Source organism: Amblyraja radiata, chromosome 12, assembly GCF_010909765.2.
Source record: "Amblyraja radiata isolate CabotCenter1 chromosome 12, sAmbRad1.1.pri, whole genome shotgun sequence".
Lineage (NCBI taxonomy): Eukaryota > Metazoa > Chordata > Chondrichthyes > Rajiformes > Rajidae > Amblyraja > Amblyraja radiata.
In genome coordinates, this window is record NC_045967.1 from 10,938,009 (window position 1) to 10,951,910 (window position 13,902).

Genomic DNA, 13,902 nt, shown 5'->3' on the forward strand with positions numbered 1-13,902 from the left:
GCTGAAACACAAAATAGTTGAAGGGAGGTGATATAATCACATTTTCATTAATTTTCATTTTTGAGTGTTCAGGTCCATCAATTGTTGAGCTATTTAAACGTTTGAAAGTTTCACCTCTCGGTAGAAAATAAAATAAGACAATCAGCACGGTAAATGTGAGACAAAATTATTCTTCAGCTCATTAAAGAGCTCGGGTGAAATTCTGACAAAGTTTGTGAATGCACTTTTATCCTCTACGCACAGCACATTAAGCAGTTGATCATATTGTCCAAATTGAGGTTTCCGTTGAAAGATGGGCTTCACCCAGTGAGACTTCCTCTTAATTCTCTTTTTAATTAATCTCACCCTTCTGCCTTCATGCAAGCGTCCTCGATGCACATAGTGGGCTGCTGCATACAGCGCGTCAATGAAAAAAACCACCATCCTGTACTCGAAACTACTTAGTATAGGCATGTCTCCAAATGAGCCAATTCAACCAAGGGAGGATATTTATAGTGTGTGAAAAAAAGTGACATCATTTGTGCCACGTGATGAACAACACTTCACAGTCCACAATGTTCATTCAAGATTTAACGGGAAAGCTCGGGAGACGGACAAGTCACTCGCACAAATAACAGAAATGCCGAGTACCGTGGGAACTCTTTATCTACCCCCCGTTATATCGTGTGATATCGTGCTAGACCACGACCACTTCACTCTGGTTACATCTTGCGTCAAATCATACACAAGTCAAAGAGGGAAACAATCGTAAATGGATTCTCACGCAACGAGTCGCCACGTTCCGACGCCACCTTGCAGCTTAAGAAGTCTGATCTTGGCTTAAGGAGGCCTGGTGTCCTGGTGGACTGCACGTTAATAGTGAAACCTGTATGTCATATTGTTAAACCAAGCATCATTGCACAAGTGTTCAAAAGGGAACTGCAGATGCTGGAATATCGAAGGTACACAAAATTGCTGGAGGAACTCAGCGGGTGCAGCAGCATCTATGGAGCGAAGGAAATAGGCGACGTTTCGGGCCGAAACCCTTCTTCAGACTGATGGGGGGTCATTGCACAAGTGTCAGTTTCAATGGCCTCCAGCTGTGAAGTAGCCGCTGTGTTCTTAAGAGACAATGATATCTCATTACTACCCGGAGGTTGCATGGAAACTTGTTTTCCCCAAGAGTTTTTTTTCTGCTTGTCAATTTTCAAGGTAATTTTTCAGAATTGAAATAGTTTTAATCCCACTTCAGCCTGCATAATACAAGGTGTTCCCTAATTTATCACTTGTGTCATGTTAAATTTGCATTATGGAAACATATAATAGCAGATAAATATTTACATAAATGGGCTTGTGGATGTGGTGACGTCTCATCTGACATACACCCCAGGAAGGAACAGATGCCCCAGTCTAATCATTTGGGATTCCAGCAAATTTTCTGTTCTGCCCCAGAGGTGATGGTGTGAAATTGGTCTAAAGAAGGGTCCCGACCCGAGCTGCCGCCTGTACATTCCCTCCATAGACGCTGAGTTCTTCCAGCACTTTGTGTTTTGCTCAAGATTCCACCACCTGCAGTTCCTTGTGTCTCCTGGGACGAACTTCTTTGTTTCTTATGGAGTTTACAGAGTACTGTGTTTACACATATTATTATGTTGTGCCGCTGCAAGTAGGAATGTCATTGTTCCGTTTTGCGACATATGACAATAAAACACTTGACCCTGTCGGCTCGGGCAGTGTTTAACTTTGAAGGTACCAGATAAATACATGTTAACCGGAGGGAATGGGCAGCAGAATCCGGCCCCTTCACCCCGCGTTCTCCCTGCCAGTATTGTGTCTTGTCTTTTTTTTTTAAATCGTGCTGGCGGAAGTATGGTACATGCAGGAATATATAAGCTTCCTGCAGCCGCAATGAATATGTGAATCACACCGAGATGCGGGAGGTACAGCCGGGCAGAGGAGGCGAGGCGAGGCGAGGCGAGGAGCAGCGCTGGGTCAAGGCTAACACTGCATGGCACCAGCGCACATACATAAACACACCCACCCACACACACACACACAAAGGCTGCGGTGGGTGGTGGGGAGGGAGGGGAGGGGGAGGGGGGGGGGACGCATCCTTTCATTCAGAAGCCCACGAATAAAAAATGAAAACAGCACGAAAGCTCAGCGTAGAGAAAGAACATGAACCTCCAACGAGCACCTCCAACGTCACGGAGAGAAGGTAAGGCAGAGATCATCAACATACATCACACACATATAATGTTAATCGAATATTGGATCAGATTAATCCATTAGATCATATTCATCCAATTGAGGTATGCGGGGCCGTGCATTAATGCCCCCCCTGTCAAACCAAATCATTCAATTTGTGGATTAATGGTAATATTTAACATATGCTGGAAGCAAATATCAAAGTCTAATGGACAGGGTTGATAGTGAAAGGGTTGAGCGTGTTGGTCACACGTCCTTCTGATCTTGATTGCGTTTCCTGGTTGTTTATTTGCAAATAATCGCTACTTTTATTTCCTAAGGCAAATTTAACAAATGTATGAGGCGGAGAGGATCTTCTCCAGTTTTCCGTTCTGCACAAATTAACCTCTTGAGTAACCTCATAGGAGTTATGCGTTTGCACTGGTTCCAAATTTCGTTTTGTTTTTAAACAAGCTTGTAATTGCTATTTGCTACAACTTTGGCTGCACGCCATCAACCCCTGATGATGTAACACGTTGTTAAAAGACTCCATGACTTCAGTGTAATCATTCAATCACACTACCCGCCATTGAAGAAGGGTCTCGACCCGAAAGGCCACCTAGTCCCTTCTCTCCAGAGATGCTGCCTCTGTCCCGCTGAATTACTCCAGCTTTTTGTGTCTATCTCCGCTAATGAAACGGCCACTCACTCACAAACGCTGGCTTTTCCTGCCATGCTATTCCACACGACTGGAGCGAAGTCTACAAGAGACGACCAACTGCAGGTGCTGGAATCTTGAGCAAAACACAAAGTGCTGGAGGAACTCAGCGGGTCAGGCAGCATCTGTGGAGGGAATGGACAGACGTTGTTTCAGGTCAGGACCCTTCTTCAGGCTGATTGTGGTGAGGAGGAAGAAATCTGGAAGAGAGAGGTGGGTGTAGGACAAAGCCTGGCAGGTGATAGGTAAATGCAGTTGAAATCTTTGCTTTCAATAGACAGCCACGTAATATGGAGACGTAAATGGTGAATGGTGGACATTCTGTGCACAGTGAAATGAATGTGATTGATACTTTATTGTCATATGTCATAAGGTCATATGGGATAGGGTTAGAATTAGACCATTCGGCCCATCAAGTGTACTCTGCCATTCAATCACGGCTAATTTATCTCTCCCTCTGAACCCCATTCTCTTGCCTTCTCCCCATAACCTCAGACACCTGCCCGTACTAATCAAGAATGTATCTATCTCTGCCTTAAAAATATAACTCCAAGAAGACCAAGGAGCTCATTGTAGACTTCAGGAAGTCTAGGGGCGGCACGGACACCCCCATCCACATAAACGGGACGGAGGTGGAACGTGTTTCCAGCTTCAGGTTCCTGGGGGTCAACATCTCCGATTACCTCTCTTGGACCCACAATACCTTAACTCTGGTCAAGAAGGCTCACCAGCGTCTCTTCTTCCTGAGGAGACTGAAGAAGGTCCATCTGTCTCCTCAGATTCTGGTGAATTTCTACCGCTGCACCATCGAGAGCATCCTTACCAACTGTATCACAGTATGGTATGGCAACTGCTCTGTCTCCGACCGGAAAGCACTGCAGAGGGTGGTGAAAATTGCCCAACGCATCACCGGTTCCTCGCTCCCCTCCATTGAGTCTGTCCAAAGCAAGTGTTGTCTGCGAAGGGCGCTCAGCATCGCCAAAGACTGCTCTCGCCCCAACCAAGGACTGTTTACCCTCCTACCATCCGGGAGGTGCTACAGGTCTCTCCGTTGCCGGACCAGCAGGTCCAGGAACAGCTTCTTCCCTGCGGCTGTCACACTAAACAATGTACCTCGGTGACTGCCAATCACCCCCCCCCCCCCCCCCCGGACACTCCTCCCACAGCAAAAACACTATGACTGTATGCATGTAAATAGATTTATTTATTGAAATCATATTCTATGTCGCTCTTCCAGGGAGATGCTAACTGCATTTCATTGTCTCTGTACTGTACACTGACAATGACAATTAAAGTTGAATCTGAATCTGAATATCCACTGACTAGAATTCTACAGATTCATCACCCTCTGATGAAATTAATTTCTCCTCGTCTCCTCCCTAAAAGAACGTCCTTTAATTCTGAATCTAGGACCTCTAGTCCTAGACTCTCCCACTAGTGGAAACATCCACCAGTTGTAACATGTCACAGTGGATATTTTTGCTTTGCACACCATACACAGAGTATGCATAGGGTACCGACAAAGTGACAAGTGTTTTAATGTAGTCCCTTCTTTTCCCTCTGTTCTCTGTTACCCCCACCCTCTTTGTTCTTGGCCATCCAACAAAATGCCCACCACCGCTGTAACCCCGAGACAAAATGCCTTGTTTCCAAGTTAACACTTCATTCTGTTGCTAAGCAACACACACAAACACAGCAATTTACACGAAAATTGCGTTAAATGCTCAATTGACGTTTAGAGATGAGCCCCAACACTATAATAATACGTTGCCTTTCTCGTATTTGTTTTAACAGGCTGTTCAAGCAGCCGACTGGTGCATTATTATTATATAATTGCTTATAAATAAGCAAATAAACCCGGCTTGATGCAACAAGCTTGCAGTACCGTTACTTTCCTGCAGGTGGGATAGTGAGACAGTTGTGAGATTCCCTGGTCGAGGCTACCACCTAGAGGCTACTGAGGGATGAACTGCAATACGAGGGAGATATCTATGCATTTCTGTAGTTCAAGTTCAAGTGACTTGGACCTTCGAGCCAGCACCACCATTCAATGTGATCATGACTAATCATCCCCAATCAGTACCCCGTTCCTGCCTTCTCCCCATATCCCCTGACTCCGCTATCTTTAAGAGCTCTATCCAGCTCTCTCTTTAAAGTATCCAGAGAACCGGCTTCCACTGAGGAGAGAATTCCACAGACTCACAACTCTCCGTGTGAAAAAGTGTTTCCCCATCTCCATTCTAAATGGCTTACTCCTTATTCTTAAACTGTGGCCCCTGGTTCTGGACTCCCCAACATCGGGCACATGTTTCCTGCCTCTAGCATGTCCAAACCCTTAATAATCTTATATGTTTCAATAAGATACCCTCTCATCCTTCTAAATTCCAGAGTATACAAACCCAGTCGCTCCATTCTCTCAGCATATGACAGTCCCGCCATCCCGGGAATTAACCTTGTAAACCTACGCCACACTCCCTCAATAGCAAGAATGTCCTTCCTCAAATTAGGGGACCAAAACTGCACGCAATATTCCAGGTGTGGTCTCCGAGGGCCCTGTACAACTTCAGAAGGACCTCTTTGCTCCTATTCTCAACTCCTCTTGTTATGAAGGCCAACATGCCATTCGCTTTCTTCATTGCCTGCTGTACCTGAGGATTTTTAAGGTTTCAAAGGTCTTTTATTGTCACGTGTACCAATTAAGGTACAATGATATTCGTATTTTTGCACAGCTAATTGAAAATGTGACCAACTAGAGAACGTTTAAAGAACACTACTTAGGTCAATTAACCTACAAACAGAAAATACATGATAGGAAATAGAACATATCACCTCAATAGAGAGGTTGAAGAAGGGAAATTTTTGAACATAAACAAATGCCTTCAACATAGGTCAAAGGAATTCAAGTAAATATAAGAAGTCAGAGTTAGATGAATGCAGAAATATCCGTTTTGATCCTGACTAAGGGTGCTGTCCGTGTGGAGTTTGTATGTTCTCCCTGTGACTGTATGCATTACCTCCCACATTTCAAAGGTGCATCTTTGTAGGTTAATTGGCTTCTGTAAATTGTCCCTGGTGTGTAGGATTCAAAACAGCGATAACACAGAACTAGTTTAAGGGTGCTGGAGGAGGGGAGGGGAGAGAAGAGGGACGGTGGTGGAGGAGGGGAGAGAAGAGGGAGGGTGAAGAGGAGGGGGAAGGAGTGTTGGGGGATGAGGGGAAATGAGCCGCGTCTGCGCAGTTTGGGGCTATGAGTGAGTGGTGGAATATTGCGTTTGAGGACCAGCCCTCCCGTGTGACAGGGACCCAACGGGTCCCACTTGGTCGAGTCTCCATTAAATTTGCCCTTCTCTCCTTAAAGTTATGCCCTCTAGCCTTTGACATTGCTGCCTTGGTAAAAAGGTTCTGACTGTCTAGTCCAGGGATGTCTCATAGCGGCTCGTACGTGTAATGGTAGATCCTTGGGAAATCCGGTAAACTCGTGACTTTTGTCAACACTGTGAAAAATGTCCAAAAATACTTGTGATGAAAATAATTTTTATTTTACTTGTACGAGCCGCTACGTGACATCCACGCACTCCTACGGACCCGCTACGGACATTCTCCGAGTTCGAATCGGGGGGAAACTCGGGAGAACTCTTGAATTACCTCGTACAGTGGGACAGGCCCTTTACTCATCCACTCCCTACCCACTTCCACCATCGCCCCTGGCAGCATGTTCCAGGCACACACCACTCTCTGTGTTAATAAACAACCTGCCCCACACATCTCCTTTAAACTTTCCCACCGCCACCTTGAAGCTGTGTCCAGTCATCGAGGGGAAAAAGATTCTGACTGTCTGCCCTGTCTATACCTCTCAGAATGTTCTAAATTTCACCCCTCATCCTCTGATGCTCCAGAGAAAACAGTCTAAATGTGCCCAACCTTTTCAAGATATTAAGTGGAATGGTGGTAGAGAGGGGAGTCAAGGATTTGGGGGGAAAAGCCCCAAAATTAGATCTCCCGGGATAAAGTTAGGAAATGTTAATTCACGTGATGACGACAATTTGGAATTCTTCAGCAAGCGACATTGATGTTATTCTGTTCCAGCTTTAGACTTTTGATGTTGGTAAAAAGGGAATGGGGATGAAAAGGCAGGTTGCACACCGGCTGTGATCTTAATGAAAGCGAACCTGATAGAAGGGCTGAATGGCCAACTTTGATCCCTAATGGCTCATCTGGTATGGAATTGGTTTATTAGTGAGTGCAATGGATGGGCCACAATAGCTCCCTCACAGTATTTGTTGGAGTGAGGGTCAGAGGCGAATGACCCTTGTAAAGTGACCCAGTAACAGCAGAAGCTGGAGAATTCTCAAGTAGCACACCATTGAACGATGTGATTGACCAGTTCAATGTATTGATTTAGTTTTGTTTCGTTTATTATTGAATTGTTTTTGTTGTGTGCTATCCAGCCATAACCACAAACCCACTGACTCCCATGGCTATCTAGACTACACTTCCTCCCACCCTGCTTCCTCTAAAGACTCTATCCCGTACTCCCGATTCCTCCGTCTACGCCGCAACTGCGCCCAGGATGAGGTTTTCCATACTAGATCATCGGAGATGTCCTCATTCTTTAGGAAATGAGGGTTCCCCTCTTCCATTATAGATGAGGCTCTCAAGAGGATCCCTTCGATATCCAGCAGCTCCGCTCTTGCTCCCCCGCCCCCATTCATAACAAGGACAGAGTTCCCCTTGTCCTCACCTTCCACCCCATCAGCCGTTACATACAACATATAATCCTCCAACACTTTTGCCACCTCTAATGGGATCCCACTACTGGCCACATCTTCCCATCTCCAACCCTTTCTGCTTTCCACAGAGACCATTCCCTCAGAAACTCCCTGGTCAACTCGTCCCTTCCCACCCAAACCATCCCCTCCCCAGGTACTTTCCCCTGCAACCGCAGGAGATGCAACACCTGACCCTTTACCTCCCCCCTCGTCTCCATCCAAGGACCCAAACAGTCTTTTCAGGTGAGGCAGAGGTTCACTTGCACCTCCTCCAACCTCATCTACTGTATCCGCTGTTCCAGGTGTCAACTTCTGTACATCGGTGAGACCAAGTGCAGGCTCGCCGATCGTTTCGCTGAGCACCTCCGCTCAGTCCGCCTTAACTTTCCTGAACTCCCAGTGGCTCAGCACTTCAAGTGGCTCCCATTCCCAATCTGACCTTTCTGTCCTGGGCCTCCTCCATTGTCAGAGTAAGGCCCAGCGCAAATTGGAGGAAAAGCACCTCATATTTCGCTTCTGGGTAGTTTACAACCCAGCCGTATGAACATTGACTTCTCTAACTTCAAATAGCCCTTGCTTTCCCTTTCTCTCCATCCCCTCCCCCTTCCCAGTTCTCCCACCAGTCTTACTGTCTCCGACTCCATTCTATCTCTGTCCCGCCCACTCCCATGACATCAATCTGAAGAGGGGTCTCAACTCGAAATGTCACCCATTCCTTCTCTCCAGAAATGCTGCCTGTCCCACTGAGTTACTCCAGCATTTTGTGTCTACTGGGATAACCAGGTTTCGAGGTTAGTTTAGTTTAGAGATACAGCGTGGAAACAGGCCCTTCAGCTTACCGAGTCCACGCTGACTGCGATCACCCCGTACACTAGCACTATCCTACACACTGGGGACAATGAACCTACAAACCTATATGTATTTGGAGTGTGGGAGGAAACCGGAGCACCTGGAGAAAACCTTTGCAGTCTCAGGGAGAACATACAAACTCCGTACAGCAAGCACCCGTAGTCAGGAGCGAACCCGGGTCTCTGGCGCTGTGAGGCAGCAACTCTACCTCTACGCCATCATGCCGTCTCAATGAAATATTGCATGGGATTCTTTACGTCAATTACGTCAATACGAGAGAGCAGTTTATCCTTTGAACAGGAGCTCCCAGGGTGCAGATCCTATAAATATTTGTGCACAATTCCCAGAGTAAATTTTCCGATTCAGGGGAATAATATGTTACTAATTGTGCCACACCTGACACCTGCGTGGCTGCATTCTGCTGCTCTGTATAGTCTAGAGCAGTGGTTCCCAACGTGGGGCGTACGCCCACAGGGGGGCAATTTGATTTTTAAGGGGGGCATCAGGTAAACATATGTAGTTTATGTTTCAGATGTTATTTTGAGTAAATTCCATTTTCTGAGAATTATTTCTTTGTCTGCTTGTGCTAAAATATGGGGGGGGGGGCATCAGGATTTTAGAGGTGATTAGGTGGGGCATGGCCAAAAAAAGGTTGGGAACCACTGGTCTAGAGGCAGCTGAGAAATACTGCTCACTATTGGAGGCTGTTTTAAATAGAAACCATTTTCACCTATAACATTGTTTTCACCAATGAAGTCCATGTTATTCTTTTAAAAGGGATCACTTTGAACCTACGGGGCATTCGAGAGTGAATACGATTAATTTCAGTCTGTTGTGAATAATGACTCAGACTGTCGGCTCATATGTTTGGCTGTTAGCTTGATACCTGGTGTGCATGAAATGTCGTCTGTGCAGTAATGTACGCCTGTGCATGGATGATGTAAAGATGAAGCCACACAAGCCAATCGCAGGATGGGTGGTCGAATATGATGCTGTTTGGAACGCAGTAGACACACGAGGCAGGCGTTGTCTTGCTTGGGAAGCTTGCATCCCCCAGCGGTGTGAATGTGTAGGAAGGAACTGCAGATGCTGGTTTAAATCAAAGATAGACACAAAATGCTGGAGTAACTCAGCGGGACAGGCAGCATCTCTGGAAAGAAGGAATGGGTGACGTTTAGGGTCGAGACCTTTCTTCAGACTGAAGAACGTCAGCCATTCCTTCTCGCCAGAGGTGCTGCCTGCCCCACTGAGTTACTCCAGCATTTTGTGTCTACCAGCGGTATGGATCATTGATTTCTCTAATATCAAGTAACCCTTGGATTCCTTCTCTCTCCACCCCTCCCCCACCCCCACCCTAGCTCTCTGACTAGTTCCAATGTTCTCCTGATTAAATATTACTGATTGTATGCCTTGTTGTCACCTTCCCCTCAACTAACAATGATCCATTCTACATTTTCCTTGATCTTCATCCCTTCTCTCACACCAAACCCTTCCATATCTCTATGTCTCCCTCTCCCCTCGTTGTCCTGCTAGTTTTACTGTTCGTATCCCTTCCTTATCACTTCCTCCACAGCCAACAAAGGACCATTGTGTGCTCTAATTTGTTTTGTACCTTTTCATATCTCTAGTTTCCTTCTCCCCTGACACTCTGTCTGAAGAAGGGTCTCGACCCGAAACATCACCAATTCTTTTTCTCCAGAGATGCTGCCTGACCCACTGAGTTGCTCCAGCATTTTGTGTCGATCCACATAACAAGAGTAACACTGGGTAACAGTGTCAAACTATTTTACCAAAAATATTTTGGCAATGACAATGCTAACTCATTGACTTTAATGTTACATATCTGCCTTAAATAGTTAAATAGAAACTAAATAATCGAGGGAACTGCTGTATTGCAAACAATGTCGTTTCCAGAGATGCCTCCCATTTACTAGAAATTAATTTTATAAAATGCTAATTACAAAAGATAAAATTAATCTCCAAGAAAATTCCCAGAAATTAGAATTCCCATCGCGTGTCTCTGAACCAGTACTTTTGTTGCAGCAGTGTGTTTTGAAATGATTGCATAGAGTCACAGTCATACAGTGTAGCAACAGGCCCTTCGGCCCAACTTGCCCACGCCAACCAACATGTCCCATCCACACTAGTCCCACCTGTCTACGTTTGGCCCATATCCCTCTAAACCTGTCTAATCCATGCACCTGTCTAAATGTTTCTTAAACATTGAAATGTTCTGTGACCATCGGGCAGCACAGTGGCGGAGTTGCTGCCTTACAGCGCCAGACACCCGTGTTTGATCCTGACTATGGGTGCTGGCTGTACAGAGTTTGTACGTTTTCTCCAGGTGCTCTGGTTTCTTTCCATACTCCAAAGACGTACAGGTTTGCAGGTTAATTGGTTTCAGTAAAAATTGTAAATTGTCCCTACTGTGTAGGATAGATAGATATGCCATTTATTGTCACTATACATGTACAATGAGATTAAAAGCATCTCGTACTCAGTGCATACATATAATTTAGTACAAAAAACAAGAAACAGAAAACAAAACAAGGGGTGGGGGGGGGATAGGTGCACAATTCTGCGGCGCTATATACATATCTATAAAGGCAAAATGGTGCAGGATGAATAGGTAGTATTCTTAGGCTGATTAAGTTATATTAAAATATTAAAAATTATTTAAAAAATATTAAAAATTACAATTACAATACATATTACAGTTCCAAATTTCAGTACGTGGATGGAGTAGATGGAAGTCCGGGTGTTGGGCTGTGAAGTCAGTGCATGTGTGAGTTAAGCGTAGTTATGACTTTCGGAAAACAACTGTTCCTGAGTCTATTTGTCCTAGTTTTGATGCACCTATAGCGCCTTCCAGAGGGCAGCAGGTCGAACAGTCCAAACGCAGGATGGGAGCTGTCCTTGATGATATTCTTTGCCCTGCTAAGGCAACGGGATGTATAAATATCCATCAGGGAGGGGAGAGGGCAACTAATGATCTTCTGTGCTGTCCCAGTTACCCTCTGAAGCCTCTCCCTGTCTGCCATGGTGCAGCTGCCGTACCATGCTGTAATGCAGTATGTCAGCAGGCTCTTGATGGACGAGCTGTAGAAGGTCAGCAGCAGGTTAGAGTCCAGGTTGTGCTTCCTGAGAACCCTCAGGAAGTGCAGCCGCTGCTGAGCCTTCTTGATGACCGCTGTGCTGTTGTCTGTCCAGGAGATGTCAGCAGAGATAAGGACGCCGAGAAACCGGAAGGTGTTGACCCTCTCCACACACTCGCCGTTGATATGTAGGGGGACTAAGTCGGTGCTGTGCCTCCTGAAGTCGACAATGAGCTCTTTTGTTTTCCTGGTGTTCAGAGCCAGATTGTTTTCTGAGCACCAGGTTGTCAACTTCAGGACTTCCTCTCTGTAGGCTGCCTCGTCTCCCTTTGAAATAAGTCCGACTACAGTAGTGTCGTCAGCAAATTTGACGATGCGGTTGTTGTTGTGGGCCGGACTACAGTCGTAGGTGTAGAGTCAGTATAGGAGGGGGCTCAGCACACAGCCCTGTGGGGAGCCGGTGCTCAACCTGCGAGTGGAGGAGAGGTGGGGGCCGAGTCTCACAGTCTGGGGCCGGTTGGTGAGGAAATCTTTTATCCAGGCACATGTGAGAGTGGGGAGGCCGAGAGTGACCAATTTATCAATGAGAATGTCCGGAATGATTGTGTTGAAAGCTGAGCTATAATCCACAAAGAGCATCCGGACGTAGCTCTGCCTCTGCTCCAGATGGCTCAGCACAAAGAGTGGAGAGCTACGGTGATGGTGTCTTCCGTGGATCTATTTTGGCGATAAGCGAATTGGTGTGGGTCGAAGTCTGGTGGTAGATAGGATAGTGGAAGTGTAGGGGGTGATCGCTGGTCGGCGCGGATTCGGTGGACCAAAGGACCTGTTATTTGCCTATCATTGTGATAGGCAAATAATTTCAACCTGTATAATCACTGGCTCAAATATAAAATTAATTCCCTCCCCCAGATTTCTATATTTATTTATCGTAGAAACTGAAATACAAATGTGAATACAGCTATTAAATACCGGTTTATATCCATATCACAACGATTATGAATCATGCCATGCACTGATCGATAATGAATGGTGCAATAAGCTTGATGGGCCAAATGGTCTCAAGCTTTATTTTATACTAGACTATGTGGGACCCGTTGGGTCCCAGCAGCAGATGGGAGGGTCGGTCCCCCAACGCAATATTCCACCTCTCCACCAATTCCAATATTACTGGCCAATGGAGGGGGGAGGTTTTCTGGAGTGCTAGCATGGTGTTGAGGGCCGAAGGGACTGGTTTCCAGACGGCTTGTATGGACATTGTGGGCTGAATGGATGCTTGGGCTGGCAGCTCAGACACTGAGACCACTCATTCACACACACACACACGCACGCACGCACGCACGCACGCACGCGCACACACACACACACTCACACAAACACTCACAAACACATACACCAACACACACACAGGGCCGGTGCTAGGAATTGCGGGGCCCAATTAGAAAACTGATGGCGGGGCCCCTACTCTAGAAAAGTAAAAATTTATGTATGTTTATATTTCGTGTAGTTTCGGGATTTTTAAGGCAAGCTGGTTGGTGATTGGATGCAACCCCCTTAGAGACAGCGTTTGATTGGCCGCCAAATAAATTTGTCAAATCTGTAACAAAAATCGCTGGTCGGTGCGAACTCAGTGGACTATCTGGTTGTATCTCCAAACTAATCTGGTTGTATCTCCAAACTAATCTGGTTGTATCTCCAAACTAATCTGGTTGTATCTCCAAACTAAACAGTATAACATGCAGGTACATTCATTTATAATTAAATTCAGTGATTATTTCACATGATTTCTCACTGTGTAAAGCTCAATATCTGACCAATTTCTGTTTAACACGTTTGGTCTGCCGTGAGCATTTTTCGTTGCATCTCGTTGCATCTCCCCTTTTCCTAATCGGCCACAATTCAGATAATAGTCTACTTTCCTGTTTTTGCCACCAAAGTGGATAACCTCACATTTATCCACATTATACTGCATCTCCCATGCATTTGCCCACTCACCCAGCCTATCCAAGTCACCTCGCAGCCTCCTAGTTTAGAGGGGTTTAAACGGTTTAGAGATGTTTAGAGGGCTTCAGATGGGTTCAGGTGTGTTTACAATTGTTTAGAGGGGAATAGAGGGAAATAGGGGGGCTAGAGGGGGTTTAGACGTGTTCAGAGGGTCCCAGAGGGGTTTAGAGATGTTATAAGCCCCCCGTGAGAAATTGTAATTCTCTGAAATTGAAGATAGACATAAAGCTGGAGTAACTCAGCAGGACAGGCAGCGCAGCGACTCTGGAGAGAAGACCCTTCTTCAGACCGAACTGAACTC

General features: G+C 45.9%; 1 protein-coding gene across 1 annotated transcript in view; it reads left to right on the forward strand.

Moving 5' to 3' along the window:
• Positions 1-2,106: 2,106 nt before the first annotated feature.
• nkrf (NFKB repressing factor) overlaps positions 2,107-13,902 on the forward strand; it is a 62,214-nt gene continuing 50,418 nt past the window's right edge. The window contains exon 1 of the mRNA XM_033030232.1: positions 2,107-2,197. Coding sequence (XP_032886123.1) covers positions 2,121-2,197 — 77 coding nt within the window. The 5' untranslated portion in view covers positions 2,107-2,120. The remainder of the gene's footprint in view (positions 2,198-13,902) is intronic.